We start from the raw sequence: 26164 nt of genomic DNA on the forward strand, positions 1-26164 counted from the left end.
TAAAGTCCAGACTAAACCAAGCAACTGAAAGGAGCTATTGTAGGCTTACAATATAGAAAGGCACCCCTGGATTAGAGGCTCTTTAAGTCTCCAAAAAGGATTCTAATGTTTGGCACCGAATAGGAAAAAGTATGAGACTTCAGCCGTCTCACGGCCAAGCTGTGGATTGTTTTCTCGATTTCACAGAAGCAGTGGCCTTGGGTAAGCTGACTGACTCTTGCAGGGGTTGCTAGTCCACAAGATCAGCCTCAGCAGCAACAGCATCACCTGAGGGCTTGTTAGAAATGCAGAATCTCAGGCTCCAGCCCCACTAAATCAGAATCTGCATTTTCACAAAATCCCCAGGTGATTTCTACGCACATGAGGTTTGAGAAGCTTGGCTGTATGTTTTTTCTATGATTCATGTACCTAGATGACTTCCTCCTTTCCTTTCTTTTAAAAACATCTACTCTGCTTCCGCCTTTATTATCAATAAAACTAGCCCCTCTCTGCAATGTTTAAATTGAAGAAAAGGAAGACATGAGTGGCAGCTTTTAACAGATTTCCCACCTCCTTTTTCCAGAGTATTCCAACCACATGCCCATACCAGCTGTGTTTACCTCTTATTAGACAGTATAACAAATGCACCTAGTGATAAACCAAGTTGATTTAATTAAATGCCTGATTACATATACATGTTAAGACAGGTGGTTATTTCACCAAAACAATGAAAAATGTCCTGTGTCACATGAAGCTGCAAATGCCTTTATTAGTATGGCCAAATAGACATAAGAGTGATTCTAATTAATACATTTGTCGAAAAGTTCTGGATTTCCAAATTGGCTCTTTAAAATAACCGATCTCCTTTAGAGAGAAACAACATTGTCTCATTCAAAATGTTCAGTTTGGTTCAGACATATGGACTCTTCAGACTCTGAGGCACTTCTCAAGAAACCGAATGTTAGAAAAGAGAAATGGAAGAAATGATTAGCCACCAGTCAACTGTATGCATTCTGAGCCAGTGACACTGGACCTTGGCAAAGATTGAGGGAGAAGTGGAAAAGCTGACTCTTCGAATTTTTAGAGCCTGGCCTTTCTCTTATTCATAACTGTATTCTCAGCCAGCCATTTACGAGACGTGAAAGCTATCAACAGCTCCAAGAATACAGATTGAGAAAGTGAATGAATAATACAGAGCAGCATAGCAAAACAAAAACAAAACAAAAAAACCCAAAACCCTTCTACAAAGGGTGGGGATCTGGACACGAAGGAGGAGTGGATCTGTCCCTATCAAGTGGGACACTACAGCCCTTGTGCAGGAGAAAAAACCCAGAACCAAAAGATCTCGGAGTGCAGGTCAAGAAAGAAATAGTCTCTATTTTTTTTCAGTTCTTCTCCTTGTCCCCTTCCTTCTGGGAACATCTTTTCTTGGTCTTTGAGGGAAGAAATTAGGAAAAATAGCCAGCCTGCAGCAGAGGGAACCGCAGGGACTTTGAAGCCAGGCAAATCCGAGTTTGGATGTAATTGCCTGAAGTGTGTTTTCAATCCAAATTGTATAATGAGGGTAAGGAGAACAGCTGCACAGGGGGTGGGGGAAGGGAGAGCTGGAAATAGGTGCTATAAAATACAGAGTAAAGATATCCAAGTGGGGCATTGTTTGCCTGCTTTAATATTGCCGGAAGTATCTTTTTTCCTCTTTAATTCTTACGGTTTTATCCCTAAACACAAACATATCAATCACATGCCTCTTTGTAAAAGAGTAAAAACGCTTCAAAAGAATATTGAAAGTGAAAATTCCCCATCTTCTCCCCCTAAGAGTGGAATAACCATTCTTAGCCATATGCTGTATATTCTTGTAATACATTCTTGATGTTTTATAATTTTAAAATTTAATTATGTAGTATTTGAAATAAATAAAATATTAATAATCACTGTGATAGGATGAATAATGGCCCCCCCCAAAGATATCCATGTCCCAATCCCTGCAATCTGTGAATATTACCTTTTATGACAAAAAAGGACATGGCAGATGTGATTAAATTAAGGATCTGGAGATACGAACTTACCCTGGATTATCTGGGTGGGCCCTAGAGGCAATCACAAGTGTCTTTATAAGGGAGAGGCAGGAGATTTGACACATACAGAAGAGAAGGCAATGTCACCACAGAGGAGAAGTTTGGAGAGAGGTCACAAATCAGCATCGCCAGAAGCTGGAAGAAGGGAGGGATGCATTCTCCCCTAGAGCCTTCGGAGGGAATGCAGCCCTGCTGACACCTTGATTGCAGCCTAGTTGGCATCCTCTTAGCAGAAGCAGGCTTTGGGGAGTAAACACCTTTGGGACTGAATCAATAACACTTAAAGACAAAAAGAGACAGGTGGGGCTTCCCTGGTGGCGCAGTGGTTGAGAGTCCGCCTGCTAATGCAGGGGACACGGGTTCGAGCCCTGGTCCGGGAAGATCATTAGCAGGCGGACACGGGTTCGAGCCCTGGTCCGGGAAGATCCCACATGCCACGGAGCGGCTGGGCCCGTGAGCCATGGCTGCTGAGCCTGCGCGTCTGGAGCCTGTGCTCCGCAATAAGAGAGGCCGCGATAGTGAGAGGCCCACGCACCGCAATGAAGAGTGGCCCCCGCTTGCCACAACTAGAGAAAGCCCTTGCACAGAAACGAAGACCCAACACAGCAAAAATTAATTAATTAATTAATAAGCTCTTACCCCCAACATCTTCTTAAAAAAAAAAAAGAGACGGGTGTGTGTGTGTGTGTGTGTGTGCAGATAACATTACATTCTTTTCCTTTCTGAAAGAATGACATATGCAGTCTCCCAAGTCAGCCTACTTTGGTTCAATCTCTGGGTCCACAATTTTCTAGAATATTTAACTTCTTTTTAAAACTACCCCATTCCCCACAGCAAAGTATATTAAGTCATAATCAATTCTGGTTGGCACAAGTAAGAATATAATGTATCTATCTGGAAACTCATACAAGGGTTTTAAGAATTGTGTTCTTCTTTGATTTTTTAAAGCTAATTTGGGCTAAAGAAAAACACAGCCAGGTAAAATCATAACTTCTTCTTTTGGATAAGGGTCAGGAGCACAGAATTTATGGAACCTTAGGAACACCAGTCAGGTCTGTATGCATTGTCTCCCTCCCCTAGAGGGGACCATGGGTTATGTACTGGCTGCGATGAGGGAACCATGCATGTCAGAAAACACCGCCCCCCGCCACCACCGAGGAATTTTATCAAGCTGGAAAGTCAGAACACTTGCTCTGGCCATAGTCTCTCCTCCAAATCTTTATCTGGGCTCATCCCTTTTCCCAAGTACAGATTTCCCAGTTTTAGGAGATGTGGATTATTTGAAAAGAGACAGGTGAGGGTGAAACTCAATTCACAGAACTATTTTCTTGTTTGAAGCTTAGATAAAGGGGAATGAAAAAAGAGCCCAGGTACCAATATTTTCTTTTGGCTTTTTTTCTTTGTTTGTTACAGTTTGGGGCAAGTTGAATTGAGAATCTTGATCAAGACGATGGGCCAGGCTCAAAAATCTAATCAAAATAAATCTTTTCTGAGCATTTAGTATTTATGAAGCACTATCGGAGCCATAGGAAGTAATTGAAGATATGGGCTTACAAGTAAGGTACCTAGAGTTGACCAAAAAAGCTGTTGGAGGAGAGAGAGATCTCTGCGAGCTTATTTTCTGGTCATGATAGAGATGGAACTTGGAAGCAGAGGCTGAAGGATAGGGACATTTCAGATAGGAGGATAGAGTGAAGGACGGCATCCCGGGTGACAGGGTGGGAGTAAAGGAGTGCGGCCATGTGATGGAAGGACCCCTCTAACCAGACCTGAGATTTGTTTCAAAGTGAAAAGAAGGAGTAAAAATGGGAAAAGGAAAGGGCTATAGAGGGCCAAGTTGTAGAGGGCCTTGGACACCAGACAAATGAGTTTGGACATGATTCTTGGGATGTCACAGTCCACTGAAGGATTCTGGATCAGCAGAGCGATGTCAGAGAATGGTACTTTAGGAAGATTAATTTGGTACTGATGTGCAGAACGGATCAGAGCAGGCACACGGGAAGCTGAGAGGCAAGTGATGAGCTTATTATGACCACGATATAATGAAGGTGGCACAAGAGAAATGAAACTGAGGGAGGAGATTGAGAAAAAAAAGGAGTGATGAGACTTGCGGAGCAGCTGAACTACTGGAAAAGGAAAACTGAGGTTTTGACTCTGGGTGGCTGGATTTCTCTCAATTGAATGAGAATTGGGAATAGAGGCAGGGAAGATTGTAGAATAAAAGATGAATTATTTCAGAGAATTTGGCATCCACTCGGAAATGCCCAGCAGCCATCTGGACATATGGGACTGAATGAGGGTAAGAAGCCAGGGCTGGAACTAAAGTCTTGAGACTCACCAGAACACTGGCAATAGCTAAAGCCATGAAATCAACCAGCATCTTTGAGACAGAGAATACAGAGCTCACAGAGACAGCCTTGAGTGATGCCCTAAGCCTCAGGTTGGGGGTTGAGTTGGGGAGGGATCCAGTGATGGAGACAAAGAAGTGGTCAGAGAGATGCAAGCAATACATTTAGATAATGTCACAGACTTCTAGGAAATAGAACTTATAGGAAGGAGTGGTCTTGGTAATTTTATAATTATATCTCTCCATTGTATACCTTGAACTTCAGACATGGTTCACTTTAGTGTTTGAATTAGGGACTTTGTGCTCAATTACGACTCTACTCTGGATTTTCTTCATCACGTTAATCATTTCCTGGCTGACCTCCCTCTCAAGTGGCGCAATGTGTGCTTTGTGAAGCTAACTGAACTTAAGAGATCAACGTCAGTTGACTTTTCCTTTTCCAACAGCACAATGAGAAGGTACCAGGTCATACAGTCAACAAATATTTGCCAAGCCACCTACTAAGTGAAAAGACCCTACATTAGGGGCTGAACAAACATCTTATTCACTTATATTCTCCATTTGAATTAAAAAGGTAAGCATTACAAATGTTTAAGTAAATCAAATGCAGGCTGGGCAAAAAAGCCTTAAATCTAACATATGGAGTTAATGGTGCCACATTGATCGTTTTTATAAGCACAAGATCCTTCTAAAGCTGAGCACTCTGGCTACGCCCATTAGGTTACATGGTCCCCTCAGACTTTGTTGTGTGACATCTGGTCCTTTACTGCCTTAGAGTCTAAGGAGAAATACCATGCGTGCCATTTGCTTTGTCTCAGTGTTTCTAAAAGGTTCCCTTTCCACTTGGTCTCTCTCTTATAGTGGTAATATTCTTCAAGGTTCTCAGACATTGAAGGTCTGGTGTGAATAGATTTTCTTTCGACTTTTAAACAAGTCATTACTCAAAATGGAAGGGAATATACAACTAAGATTTGGACACTAGCGTTACTCTTGTAAGGTTTTTAAAGGATAGTGTTGCCTAGATGACTGAGTCGGTGACACAATGTATATGCACGGTGGCTAAAGATTAAGACAAAACCGGTGTCAGGACACTGAGAGGCTCAGGTGCAGACTAATGGCAGAGGCTCAGGGTGACACTTTTTATGGCAAGGCTGGTATATTACTTTAACAAAAACCCCATATCAAGGATCAATGGCTTCTAGTGTGGGGGGAAAAAAATGAAAAATTTCAAACAAGTTCTAATTTTACACATTTTTGCTAGTTGTGCAGGAGAGCTTAGCACTAAAATGTACTTTTTAAGTAGGGGCTTTACAAATGTTTGCTGCCATGACTTCTTATATTACCTTTGGCAGGTGGCTTGACCTTCTTATTGGATAAACCTCATCAGCAGTTCACAAGCACTAGTCTATAGACGAGATACATCAGAATCATTCAATAATCATTCAAAAAATGGATTCCTGGGCCCAATTTCTGAATACTCTGATTTGGTACATTCGGGGAATGTCTAGTGTGTGTTTGTATTTACATTTGTTAAATCTACAAGTGATTCTGATAAGCAGTCAGCTTTGAGGTCAACTCAGTCCTTTCTAGATGTTTCATTCTATGAATAGAAGGTTCTGTAAAGTACACTAGGCTATGACCCAGGGTGAGTTTACATTCTCCATCTGCTAAGTATGGGCATTAAGGCACTGAATCTTTGTCAAATGAGAAAATGATGGTTCTTCTCTAGTGGGTTGAAACTAATTTATGAACTTGGCCTTTAACTAGAGGGGAAACATTATCACAGGGGAAACATTATCTTGCCCTATGATGCCCTTACTTTAGGGGCATTTGGAGTGTTTGATATTTTCTTCTTTATTTCCTAAACATGTGTTGGAAGAAGAGATATTAGGAACACAATGACATCCCAAGATATGCAAGTCAAAACAGAACCCAGGTTTCCTCTTCCCTAGTCTAGTTCTTATGAAATACATAATTACATGATAAAATTAAGTCTCCTATGTTGCTATATCAGATCATTTTAATATTAAAAGGGAAAAAGCTATTGCTACCTTCACCAAAATACCACTACCTTCACAAAATACCACTCCCCATCTCCTAAAAAGCAGTAAAGAATCAACAGACAACATCCCAAAGAAACATCCCTATAATGCAAAAGCTAGCACATTTAAAAAATAAGTGCATACACATTCTCTAAAACTTTCCATTTTCATTTAATACATCATGCACATTCCTCTGCCCATAATGTGTTCTCTATAAGAGCTTCATAATACTGCACAGTATAGACAGATATCATGATTTTTCCAATAATTCCCTCATTGATGGACTTTGTTTTCAAGTTTTTTAAAAGTTACTATATATAGCATTGCATTAAAGCCATAACACACATGCTAGTTTTTATTTTGACAGGTATTTTCTAACGAATGGGATCGCACTGCACAAGGGTGCAAGGATCTTAACTCTCACTAGATTCTGCCGGATTACTTTCCAAGGAATGTGTAGCAACTTCACACTTCCACCTCCACTGTACAAGAGCTCCTGCTTTTTCCACACCTTTACCAGCGTGAAGCATTTTCAATCTTTTCAGTTTTGCTAACCTGATATATGCAAAATGCCATTTCATTGCTTTCATTTGCATTTCCCTGTGAGTGAAATGCACCTTTTCATGTATATTGGCTCTTTGCATGTCCTCTTTTGTGAATGGCCCTCCAGGATAAAATAAAGTTATATTTCTCCTCACACCATGTAAAAAAATAAATCCATATAGAATAAAGCTCTAAAGAAAAAGACTGCCAAAGTAGAAGAAAAACCCTAGAACTCAAAGTGTATAACTTTGAGCAGAAGAGATATTTGACATTTTAAATAAAATAAATCTAAATGACACAAAGGAGGACAAATTAAAGGTAGATTTGAATTTATAACCATTAAAATTATGTATATTGTCTTTTGCCTTATAGAAAAAGTCAAGACATGATAATCAGTAAAAAAAAAAAAAGCATGTGTTATTTATAAATTACAAAGGATTAATATCCCTAATATGTGAGTCTCTTGAAGATTGATATCAAAAAGGCAAAAGGAAAAAGAAGCAAAAGAAAAATGAGCAAAGGATACACATCCAGTGATATATATATATATATATATATATTTTTTTTTTTTTTTCGGTATGCAGGCCTCTCACTGTTGTGGCCTCTCCCGTTGTGGAGCACAGGCTCCAGACGCGCAGGCTCAGCGGCCATGGCTCACGGGCCCAGACGCTCCACGGCATGTGGGTTCTTCCCGGACCAGGGCACGAACCCGCGTCCCCTGCATCGGCAGGCGGACTCTCAACCACTGCGCCACCAGGGAAGCCCTAGTGATATTTTTTCACTCTCGCACACTGCTTCTGGAGATTCCTGTGTTGAAAATGTAGACAAAGTGTGTGTTTCTATCTGAATATTGAATCGAAGGTGTAACTCTTCCTGCACGACCTTCTCACATTCACATTCGTTCTCTGCCTGTAGAGACTCTTGGCATTTGGGTCCAATTCCTCACGTGCCGTGTTGCCTTTGGGAAACCTCACATACCTACTAATCACATCTGAATTTTCCTTTGGACGTTTCCCCGCGACCCTCCTCTCAACTCTGCGGCCAACTCACAGCAGCTCAACTGCCTCTTGAAGCCAAAAGCTAATACTCAGAAAGCTCTGTACACAAAGCAAAGGGCCCCAGAGAGCACCATTTCACGATTTCAGGTGTGCCCTACAGTGGAAGGACCACAGCCAGCTCTAGGGTTTAGGAACTGAGTTTAGGAAAGGCACCTGCATTTTTTTAAAAATATAGATTAGCATTTAAAGCACTTACTTGCGTGCTACATGTGAGGGGAGCAGCGGGTGAGAGTCCATGAGCAAAGGCTTTGCAAAGTCTCAGGTACTGCATACAAATGACAGTAAGCTCTCGGGCCAGATTTTCTTTTAAAACCACACAAAGTACACAGTGGGAAAATCATGTGCCTCTTGCTCCTTTCTCCCTGGATCGAGAGCACATCGCCCATCAGCTCTTCTCTGCTATAATCTCCACTCCCAGTGAACTCATCATTCAAAACCCTGCCTAACATAACAGCCTCCGAAAGCGCTCTCTATTCCCCCAATTTTTAGCTGTCAGTTCCTTCTGAATTGATAGGACACTGTACTAATTCTTTGTAACTTTAATCATCATTATAATTAACATTTGTCACCTCAACTGGAATGTAAACTCAGCAAAAGCAAAGCCCACATCTATTTTGTGTGGGAGGCTTAGCACAGTAGTAGGTACATAGCAGATGATCAAAAACTATTTGTTGAATGAATAAATGAAATCATACAGTCTTGTTTCTCTCATACCGCTTGTAAGTATCTGTAATTATTGCTCGTTTACACGTGCACTGCCCATCTCCCTCATGAAAATATGGGCTTCACAAGAACAGGGGCTTCGCCTGCCTTATTCCTAGCCCTTTATATTCCTAATATCTGAAACAACTTGGGACATAGAGGTGGCTCAGTGAAAATTTGACAAACAAATGAACATAGGTCCCAGTATATGGTACTGTTGACTGACTTGACAGAACTTTGAGATTAGCCTCATCTCCATTTTCAAACCTCCAGGATTACATATTGTGAGCGCTCCCAGTCTCTATGTATTTTAAGTCATTTACATGTAATATTTAATTTACCAACATATTATGTATATTATAAAGCATACAAAATAAAAATTATCATGAGGATGAGATCAAATAAATGCTAGATTTTCTTGGCATCCTACTTTGGAGACCTATTTTCCTGGATGACACAATGAATCACCCACAGTTAAACTGCATTCGGTTACACAGTTAGCTGCAAATTGTTTTTCAATATTCTTTAACCAAAAGCCTGTTTGAAGACAAAATTCCTTTTAGCCAAAGTTCTAGAATGCACGAGAGTGAGAGGGAGACAATGAACAATGATTTGCAAGTGATTGAAACATGATTTTTATTCAGAAGGTACTTTATTGTAGTTGTGAGGTTGAGGTTACTGGTTCCGGAGAAAATCAAGCAACCGTAGATCATAGGTGATGTGTACCCCAAAAGTGAGAAGTTCAAAGTACTAAAAAGTTAGATAAAAAATAAGGATGGGGGCTTTTATCAGGCAGTGGCGTAGTAGTAAAAAAATTTATGCAGACAAACTTTCCCCACAATCCATGCCCCATAGAGGCAAGATGAAACAGCCTTTAACCTTCGTCAGCAAGTCAGAAGACATTCAACTTGGTCTAGGTTTTGATTATCACTGTTATGGCAGCTTTATGGTGTGGGAAACTGCTAGCAAACGTTTTTCCTCAATTTCTTCTTAAAGTATAATGGGCAAGCTGAGGCTGGGAAAAATATACGTCATGGGGGATATATGTAAAAGCATAATGGATTCTACCCCCAGTCACTTCAAATGCCTTTTCCTGACCCACTGTATTAACTTCTAAATAAACCTCTAAATACAGATTTAAACGGACTGTGGTATTGAGACCACCAAAGAATTTCTCTTTGAGACTCCATCTACTTAAACACACATAGCAGCATGACGCTGGCTGTTTCTGGTATTATTCTAAACTGAAAAGCCTTAAGCCCTGCTCCTGTGGTTCAGTCTCCCCAGCGTCTGCGTGACGCACAGTAAGGCATCCGCTTTCGCCATTTAATGCTTCATTGGAATATCCGACAATCTCATTTTCGTTCCGAAATATAAAATGTTCAGTCATTAATTAGCACTGAGTGTTATATTATTAAATTTACTGACTTCTGATTCTTATTTGCAATGCTTCTAGAGCAGTTTTGGCATAAGGCACCACAGAAGACGAATTCCTTGCTATAGGGTTGATTTTTTTGTGGGATGGGAAGGGATGGGGGAGGGAATTTACACATGTTTAAAATTACTTTTTCTCTAAATATAAAAGTCACTCGTGCTTCATGTACAATTAGTAAATAGAGAAAAAAGTATGAGGGGGAAGGAAAAAAAATCACTTAAAATGCTATCACTTGGTCATAATAATCACTTAATATCTGAGCATTTTTCCCCAGATATAGTTAACTATATCCTATGTAATAAGTCATAGTTAAACTTGAGCTGTTCATTCAGCTCCATATCCTGTTTTCTCTCCATTTCAGATTATATCTCAAGCATTAAAAATTTCTTGTAGATGTTCACAATGGGCACAAAAGATTCCATAATATGCACTAAACACGCCTCTCACTGTTGAGCATATAGGTAGCTTCCCAGGTTTTGACAGGATAAATTGGTGATAAAACATCTTTCTACACACTCTAAATCTTTGCCCATATTTCAGATAATTCCCTTAAGAAAGCTTCCTAGAAATGAAACCACAGAGAACATCAGTGCTGCAAACAGAGTAAATGGATTGAGTTTACATGTGCTAGGTTCTGTCGTAAGCACTTTGCATAGATAAACTAATTCGATATTAGTTCAGTGCCACAGATGAGGACACTGAGGCACAGAAAGATGAAGCAACTCCCTCCAAGGTCCCTTAGCCTGAAAGTGGAGAAGCTGGGATGTGAACCCAGCGGTCTGAGGATGGAGCTGGTGCTTCTAACCTTTACGCTGTATGAACTTTCTAATCACATATGTAAACATGACCCTAGCAGGTCATAAACACTTGGAAGGAATTGACCCCCTAATTGAACCCTCAGACGTTACAGAAAGCAAGGCCCTGAAAGAATAAGTAACTTATTAAAGTCACACAGGTAGCTAGGAGCAGATCTAGAACTTATATCTCCTGACTCCTCATGCTGTGATCCAAAAACTTGCTATGCAAAGCATGGCCTGCAAACCATAGCATCAGCAGTGCCTCAGAGTCTGCTACAAATGCAGAGCCTCAGGCTCTACCCCAACCATCTCCAAGCAAATCTGCTTTGTTGACAAGATCCCCTGGTGATTTATTTTCAACACTGAAGTTTAGAAACTCTGGCAGTACACTCTGTAAACTTGATAGATTGATGGAAAATCTGCATATAAGCTGCTAGTATTTCCACATCATTAAAAAATACATATATCCTCCTTTTTCAGTTAGTTAAAGCTTATAATTAGGTTGAACCACATGAAATTGCTCTTATTTTAGATAAACAGTCAGATATTAGCAACTTACTGTGGTTCAACTTCAGTGGGTAGAGGGGTAACAACAATAAAACGTATAGGTATCTGCGCTCTGTGTAGAGACTGGACTTGAGGAAGAACAAGTTTCCTTCCCCCAAAGAGTATACAGTTAGTCAGAAAGAATTAACAATTAAACAGACAATTATAATTCAAAATGATAAGTGGTACCAAAGCGCATTCTGAGAGCTCAGGAGGAAGTTAAGTGATGTCCTGAAAGATAAATGCGATGGAAGAAAATAATTATTTCCCTCTATTAGTGGCAAGAGAGATGGGCTTGCAAGCTTTAGCCGAATTATTAAGTGGGTATCCCCATAAGCTGTCAGATCCTGATAAACCAAAAAGATAAAGAATATAAGGTAGTTTACAAAGTAAGGACAATGTGAATTCTGCTTGAACTGTGAAAGCAAGATGCCTGTGTTGTTCTTAATGATGACAGCAGGTAAAGAAAGTTACAGGTCTTACTGCTTAGCGTACGCTATTCTCATGGGCCCCAGTTTGGTCATTTCTATTTTTTGAAGTTAATGGATATTTCTAGTTGGATGAAATGAACTGGCTTCCCACTGTACTATGAAATAAACGAAAGAATCTTTGGAGTAATTAATACTTAAAGATACAATATGTTTACCAGAAGTTGTGCATAATTTTTAACTAAAGTGTACAGTATGTGTCAGCATACAAAACCTTTGCTAAATATTTACCATGAAATTTTTCTATGCTCAGTAAGTCATTCCTTTAAGTACTTGCAATTGGCTATTATACAAGTGAGACTGGGCCACCATGTTGATTTTGCATCTTTCCACTGGTTGGTTTAGAAGGCTTAATTTGGGGGGATTAACTGAATGTTTGAGGCAATATTCCACTTTACCACTTCCTCTTTCTCTTATTAAGATTGCTTTCCTAGAAAGAACTTACCTACCAACAGCTATGCCCATGGTGAGCTATTCAACCTGTAGTTAAAGGCTCTCTATATAAATTGTATTAAAGGAAAAACCAAATGCTTTTTCACCTACAAAAAGGAGGCCAAGATGGTGGCAAGTCCTTTGGCATTTCATGTCATATGTTTTCTTGAGAAGCTATGTGTTAGCTTTAAAACTGGAGAGTAATTCTCCAACCTTGGGACCCTCCTCCTGCTGTTCCTCAGCTGGTCCTCATCTCTCCCTTCTTTTTTCCACAACTCCTTCCCTCAAGGCTTTCTAAGAGGTTAAGCCTTTGTCACAGGGACCAACTGATTTCACACAATTTCTGCCTGGACATTTACAGATTTTACTCACCTTGACTGCTGTCATGGGACGTGTGCTGAGCTCCAAGCAGGAAATGCTGTAAGTCTCAGGACACTGTGAACCACGTAACACTCTATTTGATCAATTGTATCTGTTCAAATTTTTATTGTTATCTTATTTTAAAGGAAGACTGCCTCTGCTCTCCAGGGCCATTCTGTTTCTGTGGTACTTGGAATTTATATTAAGTAGGGGAACTGAGCATAGGAATTGAAATCAGACATACTGCATCAAGATACATAAAGACTTAGAAAAAGATGAACTAAAAGGAAGAATGTGGACAATTAAGTTCTGAGAGATAATGTGGAAGTGTAAGCAGATAGGGTAGGGGGTCCCCGGAGAAAGAGTACCAGGCATGGCTTTCTTGACATAAGAGAAGCCATTTTTGGTCTAAGTCATTTTGTGATCTAAGCCAGGCCACAGTGTTTGCCCCTGAACAGGTCTCAGTAATTAGTGATCTTAAGGGAACAAAATAATGCAGGAACAAACTGGCTGTTATCGGGCAAGAGAAGTAACAATAGCAAAGATAATAAATCAGTAAATACTGCCAGCTCAAGCATGTTCTTGAGCTGTTTTGCAGAATTCTAACCCCCCTTGACCCCTCAACCACCAGATCAAGTGGAACCTAAGCGATGATGTTGACCTTTTCTGACCCTTGTGACTTCAGTCAACTAAAGCTTAGACGGTCAACTTCATGAACATGTGTGTACCCTTAGCTTAAAAGTTCTCCAATCGGGGCTTCCCTGGTGGCGCAGTGGTTGAGAATCTGCCTGCTAATGCAGGGGACACGGGTTCGAGCCCTGGTCTGGGAGGATCCCACATGCCGCGGAGCAACTAGGCCCGTGAGCCACAACTACTGAGCCTGCGCGTCTGGAGCCTGTGCTCCACAACAAGAGAGGCCGCGATAGTGAGAGGCCAGCGCACCGCGATGAAGAGTGGCCCCCGCTTGCCACAACTAGAGAAAGCGCTCGCACAGAAATGAAGACCCAACACAGCAAAAATAAACAAATAAGTTAATAAACTCCTACCCCCAACATCTTAAAAAAAAAAAAAAGTTCTCCAATCTTGCTGTGCAGGGAGACACTGCTTTGGGAAAGATGCCCTGTGTTCTCCTTACTCACTGCAAGGAGTAAATCCTTCCTTCTGATCCTTGGTTTGGTTGCGTCTTCTGGCTTGACAGCCCCCAAGAGGTGAACCCAGTTTTCGGGAAACAGAAGTCCTTTGGTTCATAAAAATTATTCAAAGACTAGAAGAGATGTTAAACTCAACGCGAATCGATGATTAAGGAGCCATCTATAATCTCAAACGCATTGGTATGTATTCCTTAGAGGGTGAAATAACCATGACAAAAAGGCAAAGATCACGTCTCTACATTTGGTAAAAGGCAGTGGTGAATAATCATGTTGGCCCACCGGTGCCCGGTCTGGCCCTCGCAGGAAACGACAGCTTCACCTCCGATCACCTCCCAGGAGTCAGAATGTTGTTCAAAGCATTTTAGGAGGCTGTACAAGTAAAACACCTGAGACCAGATTTGGGTAGTTGGATAGGTGATACCCAAGACAGAGTGAGCAGGTGACAGGAGGCTGGAGAACACTGCATTGAGGCACACCCAGGTGGTCCTAGGGATCCCCACATTCCTCCTGCAGCTCTAGGGGCTAAGTGGCTTCTGTTTCTCACTACCTAGTCTGGCAAAAGTGCCTGCAGATGTCAGCAGTCCGATTCCTAGCTTATTAGTTTCCATCTTTGCCGATCTCTCTTCCTCCCTCCCTCCTTCCCATCCATCTAAACTTTTACTGAATATGACAAACACTATTTGGGGACTATGAGAATACAGATAAAAATAGGATATAGCACCTTACTCTCAACTTGCTTATACATGAAAAGGAAAGACAGGACATCCACAAACAACTGTAATACCCAGCAGTATGTGGTGATGGCTATAAATGACAGAGCGAGAGCTATGGGATCTCAGAGGAGGGAGCCATCACAGCTGATAGATGGGGACCTCTTGCTGGAGGAGCCGTGTTCGAAGGGCTCCTGAAAGGCACGCAGGTGTGGGGGAGGGAGAGCTTCCCCAGAAATATGTGCTGCCTGGACAAATGTGCAGAGGAAGAGAGGTAGTGGTGATGGCGATTGTTCACATTGTTAACAGGAAAAAGAGGTCTACCTGCAGGGCAGCAGCAGGAACAAACTGTGCCCTCAAAGGCTCAGTTCCAGCCATGTCACCTCGGTGCTGACTCTCCACAGTGGTTCTCAAACTTCAGCTTACATCACCTGGAGGGCTCCCTGCAGCCCAAGTTGCTGGGCCCAACCCCAGAGTCCCTCAGGGTGGGGAGGGTGTGGCCTGCATATTTGCATTTCTAACAAGTTCCCAGGTGATGCTGATGCTGCCGGTCCAGAACCATGGTCCCTGTCCAGGGACCAGCCAAACAGGCTCCCACCCCACTTTGCTGTTTCCCATGGGGAAATTTCTACCCTCAGATATTCACATGGCTCCTGGTCTCACTTTACTCTTCTCATGACCCCGTTTATCCCCTCTCTACGCCTTAACTATCTTCATAACCTTTATCAGAACTTAACACCATGGTTTATTACTTTTCTGTCATCCCATTAGGATGGAAATCCCAGGAGAGACGATTTCATTCACTAGTGCCTCAAGCAGTGCTATATTCTGAGCACCTAAACTCCTGTGTTCCTAGGACTTAAAATAGTGTTGGGCATACAGTAGGTACTCAATAAATAGTGTTGACTGAATGAATGAGATGTTTTTTAGAAAGGTGAGAGCCAGGATAAGGGACCTTGTGTGGTTTTAGGCAGAAACCAGGGAAACGAAGATGACTCAGGATAGAAGCCACATCGCCCCCATCTTGAAAGTAAAGAAAAAGATACATTTCTTTGCTCCTGTAAGTGAAAGGCTTGGGGTTGGGGGTGAGAAGAAGGGAGGGTCAGGTGGATTGGGGGCGTGAAGTAATTGGAGAGTTCTTAGAGCAGCTGTTGCGGAGCTGCTGTACAGGCTCCTCGGCAAACTAGGCTCCTAGGGAAAGAGAGAAAGAAGAAATCCTCAAGTGAGACAGAGGAAACAAGGCAGACTACATTTCTCTCTGGAACACCAATGTGGTTTTCCTCTCAGGTATCATATTAAGATGCTTTTCTACCTGCCATTTGCAGTCTGTTCCCTATTGCTTCTACACAGAGATCTGAAAACTTAGGGAGAAATGGCCTCCCCCACGTGTCTTCATTTTAGGCCCTAAGAGTCAAGGGCTTAGAGTATTTTTTTCAGCAGCAAATTTCTAACTACTCCAAACATTTTGCTACACGGGCTTGTCCCAAACGTCTCAAACCTTCCATATGTTTAGTAATTCTGATGCCAAATATATTGCTATCACATTATCACATACACATATGTTCCACGGAAACATGATTGACAGGCTATAAGTAGGAGCCCAGCCATCTTATGACAAGTCTTGTGTCCTCATTACAGTCACAAAAATCACAAGAAGGAACTGAGTAGACATTTAGGTGATTCATGTATTAGTCTGATAAGAAGAGGACAGTCTGAAAGGTAGATGGGGAAATGACAGTATGGCAAATGAGGTCACATGTGCAATGGCTACAGAGTCTGTAGGTGCAAAAATAGACCAGGGTTCTCATCTGGTGATAAGATGTGTGATCCTGTGGAAGTTTCATCTTTCATTCGTTGGTAATCTAAGACTGAAATGCTATAAACATATATGATGGGTGTGTTAAAAAAAGAGGCCGAGAAAGAGCAGGAAGACGGTGTGTTGACCTAATATACTCGCATTTCCATTTGATTTTTTTTTCCAGTTTAGACTGTTGGATTAAAACATATGTATAGCTGATTCACTTTGTTATACAGCAGAAATGAACACACCACTGTAAAGCAATTATACTCCAATAAAGATGTTAAAAAAAATAAAAGAAGCCCTCAGGATGCAGAGACTACCACTTTTGCCTTTGATGATTCCTAAACTTACTTGGGGATAAGGAATGATAAGTCATCATCGGTACTCTTGGTACTTGATCAGTTAAGTGTTTTGAGATGAGGGAGGATGGGAGGACTGGAAAGAGGGAAGAGAAGACCGTACCTCCAGTTCTCAGACAACTGACAGGGGGAGGGAGAGGGATGCCCATTTATTTGATTAAGAAGATCCATTTTCATGGATCTTTTACTTAATTCACCAGGAAGATAGAAGGTAATGGAAAGGTAATCAATCTTGTAACTGGATGTATCTACATGAGAGCCTTTCCAACGAATATCAGACGTAATAATTTACCTAATATAGTACTTTGTAATACATTTCGATTTACAAAGCCCTTTATCGTTTCATTTGATGCTAGAGAAATACAAACGAGTGGCAGTCTTTTCTTTATCCTCTCTTCCATTGCTGTATCATTTCTGCCCTCTTTCATTTCATTTTGAGTTCCAGAAGTTGCTCTAACACAAATCTTCAGTTAAACATGTATTCTTTCTGCTTTCGATTCCAGCTTGGTTTCTCACTAAACTAGAGGTTCGTGATTCCTGTGTCTGAAGGGACGAAAGAAGAAAGGAAATTATCCTCCTCGAGGGCAGGATGACCTGGCCCCTAGAAGAGAGGCTATCCGGCAGGAGCCATTACTGTGGAGGCTGGCGGCTACTGTCAGAACTGTAGCAATGAAAGCGGGAAGGAGGGTTAGGGAAGAAAGACCCCTATCTTTCTCTCCTTCTCTGCATTTGCTTCCTGGGAAAGAGTGCCAGACACAGCTACAGAAGCCCATCTTGCAGGTACAAAGAAAAGAAAGTCAGAGGACGGATGGGAAGATTTCTGACATTGATCTTGCTTGACTTCCGTTATAGCTTCCTAAGGGCTTAAAGATATATCCTCACCCTTTCATGGAACTGTAATAGACTGAGTGATGAGGGTCCAGGGTGGCATGATCTAGATAACATGAAGAAACATGGGATGATCCTCAAGAAAATCATGGAGCTGGGTTCATGCTTCCTTTACAAGCTCATCTCTACCATCAGCTGAGCCCTCAGTAATGCTTGGTGATCCTTCTGAGGGTTCAAGTCGTCTCCCTCAGGAACACTTTAAATCCTCTTTTTATCAGGTTGTCTATCCACTGTCTCTTCTAGGATCAGGACCCTCCACCTACTTTAAAAAGAGAGGGCAGCTAGCTTTCTGTCTCTTCAGAGACCTAACTCCACCATTCTCCCCCTCCCTCTTCTTTACCTGTAATCTTGCTTTCTTTTCTTATTCCTACCATCTGGCATAAAATAGGGCCTTATCTTTCCTAAGAAGTAAAAGCAACATGATTCAACTCTTCAACTCTAGTTATTGACCCTCCCCCCCCCCCTTCATGGATAAGCTTCTTAAAATTATGGTCTACACTCACTACTAACTTCCTCACATCCCATTCATTCCTCAACCTACTGTGCTCTGGTTTTCACTCCTCATTCCACCAAGAGCATTTTTGATGATAACACAAATGATTTCCTTACTGGCCAAACCAATGGGCACTACTTTGCAGTACTTGATGTGACTGACCTCTTCCTTCTCGGATCTCTTACATCCCTTTAACTGACATTTCTTGGGTTTCTTATTTTCTCTCTAGGCCTTTCTACTGGTTTCTTCTCTGGTTTTCCCCCTTTATTCTTTTCATGTAATAAGTGCCTCCTGGGTGCTTCATCTTACACTCAAAGTTTCAAGAAATTCTTTACACATCAGTTACTGGAATCTACATTACAGGCTAGATATTTCCCTTGAGCTTTAGACCCATCTATCCAATCAGGCACTTCATAGGCATCTCAAACCATACACATCCGAGAAAGTACTAACCTTCTCTGCAAAGAGCTCAGTCCTGTTAACTAATCCTGAGAATCACCTTATACTATTTTCTCTTTCTTCTCCCCTTTGGTTATCTAATTGTGAAAATTCCACCTCCTAAACATTTTTTTTTTGGTAAACATACATTTTATTTACTTTTTAAAATTATATGTTTTGGGTCTTTTTAAAAATATTTATTTATTTATTTATTTATGGCTGCGTTGGGTCTTCATTGCTGCCCGCGGGCTTTTCTCTAGTTGCAGCCTAAACATTTCTTTAATTGGTTCCCTACTTTCCCTTCAATTGTTCCTACCAGAAGCCAGGCTCTGCTGTATTACCATGGTCACCATAATACCCCAGTCTTCTTGCCTCCAAATCTTTAGCCCTCAATCTTCCCTTCTCAGTGATGGTAGAGGGAATTTTCCTCAAAAAAACTAATTATCTAAATTGCCTGGTGAAAATTCTTCATCAGCACCCAGTCACCTTTGGGAGAAATCAGGACTCCATACTATGGGGCCATAAGGTGATTCATGACCTTGAAGCCTTACCTCATCTCTCCGTACTCCCACCAAGAGAATGCCCCTACTTTAGCCATGCTTAATTGTTCTGATTTTCTAGTCTTGACAAGCTCTCTCACCTGTCGTTCTTTGCGCATGTAATTTATTCTGTGTCTGGAAAACCTTAACCTGATTTCTACTTGTTCCTTATGACTGAGGTGAGGCTCATGTCCCTTAAGTACCAACCATCTAAAAGAAAAATGTAAAATATCTTGCATATTTAATAATCCACCCAAATTTCTGCTTGTCTTTTAAGATTCATCTTGCAACCAAGAAGCCTCTTTGACCTCTCTCCACCCTTCAGTCTGGATTAAGTGACCCTCTCCTGCACATACCCAGCTCCAAGAGTTTTCTCTAAGGGCACAGTGATCCCAGAGTTGGAATTGTTTGTTTACTTGCCCGAGTACTCATTATGCTGCACACATGGACAGTTCTTTCATCTCTGTAGACCCAGACTAGCAGAGGGCCAGATCCCCTACAAATGTTTATAGAAATGAAATGAAATCCCCCTTCATTAAACACTTCTCAGCCTTGCCAACTCACTTTACTTCACCCCCAACAAATCTAGGGAATAGAAAAGAGTAAGAAGTTTTCTGGATTCACCAAAGAGTGTTGTAAAAAAAAAAAAAAAGCTGTGAACTTGGCTGACCTGGATTTTCGTCCCAACTCCACCATCAGCTCTGCAAATCCTTTTACCTTTCTGGAGTTCCGCTTCCTTAGGTATTAAATAAAAGGATTGGACTATGATTTTTCTTTTTGGTCTCCTTCAGTTCTGACACTCTGACTTTAAAAGATCATATACAGAATAAAAATGCACACTTTTATATCAGCTTGAAGTGCAAAATTCTGAATGCCCATTTGGGTGGATTATTTCTTTAGGAGAACCAAGTCGAAGGAAGAATGGGTTGGCATTCATTAAATATAAGAGTGACCACAGAGAGAGAGAGAGATTGCTAGTTATTTCACAGTATGTTCTTCCAGATCTGGCCATTATTTCATAGCCTCCCTTGCAGCTGAGGGCATCAAACTGATTCTGGCCAGTAAGGAGTGATGTTTGAACTTCTGGACTGTGGTTTTAAAGGAAAGAGGAGTGACCATCCCTTTCCATTTTCCTGCTGGCTGGACTGCAGAGCTGGAAGACTCCTTCCTAACAAATTTGGGAGTTGAGTGTTGAGCACAGCAGAGGTATAGGACAGAGGGAGCCTGATTCTCTGGCACCATCAACTATACCAGTTTTGGATTTTTACATGAGAGAGAAGTAAATTTCTCATTTAAGCCATTGAATTTTGGGATCTTTGTTCTAGCAAAAAAAGTGAAAGAAAAACAAAACAACCCAACAGTATCCTTAACAACATAGATATTAAGAAAATGTTTTACTATTTTCAAAGTATGCTGAGAAAAAGAACAAAGATGGTAATTTTGTTGAAGAAAACCCTTTAGACATTTGCTTCAACCTTTAATAAGAAAACTTTAAGGAAATTTACTGTACTACCCAGAATAAGATCCTAAAGCTTCATATTCTGCATTCTGCTTTATCATAAAGAAGTTAATGCCCAGAGGCAGGTTGGGAAGGCATTTATTTGGCAAAGCAAATTCTAATCCTATATTCTAGTTATCTACCGATTGATCGTAATGAAGACTCTAAAACAACAGAAGTTTTAATTTTCCATTCAGTAATTCCATGTATAAAGACAGAAAACATAATGCTTTTGTAGCTTGCACAATCTAGGCTGTGAAGTTATGAACCATTAACATCCTTCACTGCTTTTCACAGGGTGGAAGTGATTAGGCTTAATGGCATTACCCAGAAAGTATCCTGGTGCCGTAAAATAAAAGCTCCATCATCAGACTGGGCTCCAATGGAAACGCTCCTCCTTCCACCAGCTCAGGGGCAGGAGGAATGCTGATCCCTATGGAGTACTGTCTGTCTGTGAGTCCAGGTCAGGGGTAGGAGCTGTAGCACTGTGCATCCTAATAAGCAAAGCTGGAGGCCCTGACATGCAACATATGGCAGGGAAGAAAGCTTTTTGTGTAATCAACTGATAAACAATCCACACTTGGGGGCTGCACTTTGCGCTAGTGCCTAAGGAAAACCGAAAATAATCTCCCACTAATTAGGGCCAAGTGCTAAAAGAAACTTCCAAAAGACACTAGAGAACTATTCTATTAACCACAGACCAACTTGTGGGGGCAAAAGTTCAAAAGCAACCTTAGAGCCCACCATACGCCCTTCCCAGCGCCTCATGCCCCAAATCTGTATCTATCCTTCACATTTTAATCTATCATTCATGATCTGAGATGCCTCCTCCTTGCCTTAGGCCCTTATTATGAGTAAGGCCTGCCTGCCTTGCTTGTGAAAGATGAGCAAGGCTGAAGCTCTCTAGTCTCTGATTAACAGGGGAGTTTCAGGGCTGAGGAGAGTGAAATAGAGATGGAGGAAAAGAGAGTCTGATTATAGAGGCCTTGAGAGCCTGGCAGAGAATGGATTGGATGTATTTGGCAATAGGTAGCCAAAGTAGATCTTTGAGCAAGAGAGTAACACAACAGAAGTCTTACAGCATCAGTCTGAGAAAAGACTATAGGAAGGTAGATCAGTTAGGAGAAAGTTACCTTAACCTAGGCTGAGATAAAGACGTCCTAAATATGGCTGGTGGCTATTACAAAACACAGGACAAGTAGGATTCTTTTTAGGGGTATGGAAGGAACTAGAGATAAACTTACTCTTTAAGAATGAAATAAGATGCAGGGCAGAAATAGAGACACAGATGTAGAGAACAAACGTATGGACACCAAGGGGGAAAGTGGCGGGGGAGGGGGTGGTGGGGTGAATTGCAAGACTGAGATTGACATATATACACTAACATGTATAAAATGGACAACTAATAAGAACCTGCTGTATAAAAAATAAGTACATTTCAAAAAAAAAGGAATGAAATAAGAGGGTAGTTGAAGACCTAAAGTAGAGCTCATTAAGGAAACAAACACAGTGGAGAATAAAAAGGCTGACACCACAATTTGCCATCCAAATCAGGACCCTTCTGTGTAATTTGATGTCGTTATCCAAAAAGATATTCGTTTTTGTCAGATTTTCCTTGTAGTCTCTACATTTTTTTCATGAGATGCTTAAATCTGCTATTTCCCAAGCATCTATTATACAGCTGGCACCACACAATTGTTACCAGTTTGTGTAGAAAGAAGAGTAGGCTCATTAGCTGCTCTCAGGAAGCACGCTGGTCTGCCCGGAGTGTTCTATTTTTTGTCCATGCTCAGAGTCTTGCAAATGATAATCACGTATTATTATATTCAACCAAGACTTACAAAAATATTTTTTTAAACAAAAATGCAAGAAAAAGGGCTGTTTCATAATTTCTACCAACACCACCAAAACAAATTACTTAAGGGACAAAAATGAGGGCTTAGAATGATAACTTTGTATGGGTAACAAAAATAATGCTCAATACTATTCTACCAGGTCACTCCACCAGGTTCTTAGCCAGACGTGCAGAAAGTAGTTTCTGGGAAAGTAGAGCAAAATAATCCCAAACCTAGGCAGCGTTTCTGTCTTTGGTGATGAGAGAATGACATGTATCTAATGAAGGGAAGGTAAAAATCCCCCACTTTCGGTGGGGAGTATGCTCTGAAACCTCTCTGGTTTTGGAGGAGCTCTCCTGTGATGGACAGGGAAGCCTCCCTTCAGTGTCTCATGTTTCATCTTTTTCTTCCAACTTTCAGTCACCTTTCATTTGCACACTTGGGACTAACTTATTAGGTAGCAGCCAAAGAGGAAATGGCAACTATTACTTTCTTTGCAGAACAACAGAAAAGGTAGTGCAACTTCGTCCACAAAGATTCCAAATTCTCGAAGAAAAGGCCGCCGCCTTTGGCCTCGTTTCTTCTAAGTGGCGTTTAGGGAAGTGTGCACACCTGCTCCACTGAAGCAGGCCTGGTCACTTACCATTGATGAGGGCCACACACTGAAATCATTATGGACGGGGCTACCTCTGGGCAGAGGAGCAAGGTCCTACGTTGCACGGGCGCATCTAAATCCGTGATATGTTTATCACAGGCCTGACATCCATTAAGAGTCGGAGTAAACGCCTCCACACCTTGGCCCGCACAGGCAGTCACTAAACACGTCTTCCTTACCCAGGGCTCCGAGGGCGGACCGTGTCCAGGAGACGTAAAAGCAGCCCTCAGATGTTAACTCCTGTGTTTCTCTCGGGAACACCAGGGTGGAAAATCTGGGGGTTGTATTACCATCCATAGCCCTTCTCCCCACCAACACCTCCACCCCCATCCTGTGTCCCCTTAAACTGAGGGAACAATTTCCTCTGTCAGTACTGTATTCAGGGGAATTCTAAAGCAGTGCCCAGATTCTCCAGGAGAGAAACGGAAACAATTCTCTTTTCCAGGATCACTCTTATACATCCTTCTCTACACGATTTCTAGAAAGAACAACTTTGCTTCAAGACCTGGCTGTCATTCAGATCGATATGAAAGTTTTCCTCAACTGGCCATCATTGAACAACTGTAGTCTATTTTAAAAGATTTAAGGGGAGGGGGAAGGGTAAGCTGGGACGAAGCCAGAGAGTGGCATAGACATATACACACTACCAAACGTAAAACAGATAGCTAGTGGGAAGCAGCCACATAGCACAGGGAGATCAGTTCTGTGCTTTGTCCACCTAGAGGGGTGGGATAGGGAGGGTGGGAGGGAGAAACAAGAGGGAGGAGATATGGGGATATATGTATAGCTGATTCACTGTTATACAGCAGAAGCTAACACCACATTGTAAAGCAATTATACTCCAATAAAGATGTTAAAAAATAAAATAATAAGCTACAAGGATATATTGTACAGCACAGGGAATATAGTCAATATTTTATAATAACTTTAAATGGAGTAAAATCTCTAAAAATTTTGAATCACTATGTTGTACATGTGAAACTAATATAACATTGTAGGGCTTCTCTGGTGGCGCAGTGGTTAAGAATCTGGCTGCCAATGCAGGAGACACGGGTTCGAGCCCTGGTCCGGGAAGATCCCACATGCTGCAGAGCAACTAAGCCCGTGCGCCACAACTACTGCGCCTGCGCTCTAGAGCCCAAGCTGCGCAACAAGCCACCGCAATGAGAAGCCCGTGAACTGCAGAGAAGAGTAGCCCCCGCTCGCCACAACCAGAGAAAGCCAGCGTGCCGCAAAGAAGACCCAATACAGCCAAAATTAAATAAATAAATTTTAAAAAGAAACTGACATTGTAAATCAACTACACCTCAACTGAATAAATATTTTTAAAAGAAGAAAAAAAAAAAAAAAACCCAAAGATTTAAGACCCTGGTTTTCCTCCTCTGTAGAAAGGAATTGAACTAGAGGAGCTATTTAAGGCTCTTCCAGCCCTAAAATGCAGCAATGCCATAATTTCCAGATTCAAAGAACGACCCCTTGCAAATTCAAGCAAAGCACTCGCTGCATATTTCGAAGCAACCCTTCAGGATAGTAGGACATGCGCAGTCCCAGCCGCTTTACACGCAGCCCCGTGCCTCGTTAGGCGAAGCAAACACAAAGTGTGCTAACCCACAGAGCGGGGAAATACAAACGGTTTTCCCCTTCTGTGTTTCTCCCTTCAGAAAAACACCCATAACTTTACAGTTGGCTACGTTTATTCTTATTTTGAGTTGACTCATTTGCATCGCTCAGATTAGAAAATCTAATAACCACTCTGTAGGCTAACAAGCACTCAAAAAAAAAAAATACCCACACGATTTTTAATCACTGGTGAGTTTCCACCCACGGCTTCTGCATACAATCCTAAAGGGAAAGCTTTAGTTTTCAGGTCACACACAATTCACGTGTCACAACAGCATCCTTCCTACCGAGCAACCACCAAGGCAAATACTGCACATACTGGCCACCGCTATTCCAAAGACAGAATCCCCATCAACAGTGGTCCACAGCTGAGGTTGGCACTTCATAAACAGTATGAGAAACTAGACTTGCGTCCACCACATTCTCTCCAAAGAGCCAGGGACTGCGTATACATTTAATGTTAGGTGACCAGGAAAGCATGCAGATTCACACAGAGACTACAGACCAGAGAAAGTGAGGCACACTCAGGCGCATACCAGCCCCCTGACCGGAGTCCAAGCTGATCGGGGCATGAGAGCCTCTCCACTTACCCAGCATAGCGGCTGCTGTAAAGATGGCTGTGCCCTGGGTGCAGAATCTTCAAAAAGAGCAAGCAAAGAGGAAGAAAAGCAGCTCTCTGGCTCCTGGGCTTCCCGAGGAACTTCATAGTGCGAGGATGAGAGGGGCTGAAAGTTCTTCCTGCAGTCACAGCCACCCGAGGCTGAAGGTGGCTCCCAGTGCGCCCCTCCACACGGCGCACGGTCCCTGGGAGAGGGTGGGGAGCGGGCTTAGGAGGGAGCAAAATGTGACACTTCTTTCCAGCCTCAGAGGAAAAAAAAAAAAAAATTCAAGCAGCTGAGGGAGGGAAGTTGCTGTTCAGACTTGGTCTTGGGACGAGAAACAGCAGCTTCTGCCCACACACAGCCCTGCCCAGCCCCACGCTGAGCTCCAGGCTCCCCTAGAAGGGGCTGGGCCTCCCCGTGCTGACTCACCGCAGGGGTTTGCTGGGTGTCGCTTCATTAGGGTAACTCCTCTTTTTGTCCTCTTGTTTTTTGGAGCTTTTTTTTTTTTTTTTTGGCTCTTCAACTTTAGGCCCCTAACTTTTTTGGACAACCTTCCTGCTATCCTAATTGCAAAAGACTTGTTTGAGGATGAGCTAAACCCGCAGGCATAGAACGTTCCAGGCTTCATGTTTTGATCTACCATGGCAAATTTCTACACGGAGTCCACATTCTGAAATGCACAGCGAACAGTCTTGACGAGCTGTGGCCCCTGGGTGTGGCCAGCCAGTCCTGGTCCCCGCTCCTACCTGCACCGGGACGGGCAGCTGCTTC

The 26164-nt window shown here is 42.0% G+C and overlaps 1 protein-coding gene across 1 annotated transcript in view; it reads right to left on the minus strand.

The window, feature by feature from the left end:
* CPA6 (carboxypeptidase A6) overlaps positions 1 to 25497 on the minus strand; it is a 266531-nt gene extending 241034 nt beyond the window's left edge. The window contains exon 1 of the mRNA XM_060116340.1: positions 25382 to 25497. Coding sequence (XP_059972323.1) covers positions 25382 to 25497 — 116 coding nt within the window. The remainder of the gene's footprint in view (positions 1 to 25381) is intronic.
* Positions 25498 to 26164: the final 667 nt, after the last annotated feature.

Source organism: Mesoplodon densirostris, chromosome 13 (genome assembly GCF_025265405.1).
Source record: "Mesoplodon densirostris isolate mMesDen1 chromosome 13, mMesDen1 primary haplotype, whole genome shotgun sequence".
NCBI lineage: Eukaryota > Metazoa > Chordata > Mammalia > Artiodactyla > Ziphiidae > Mesoplodon > Mesoplodon densirostris.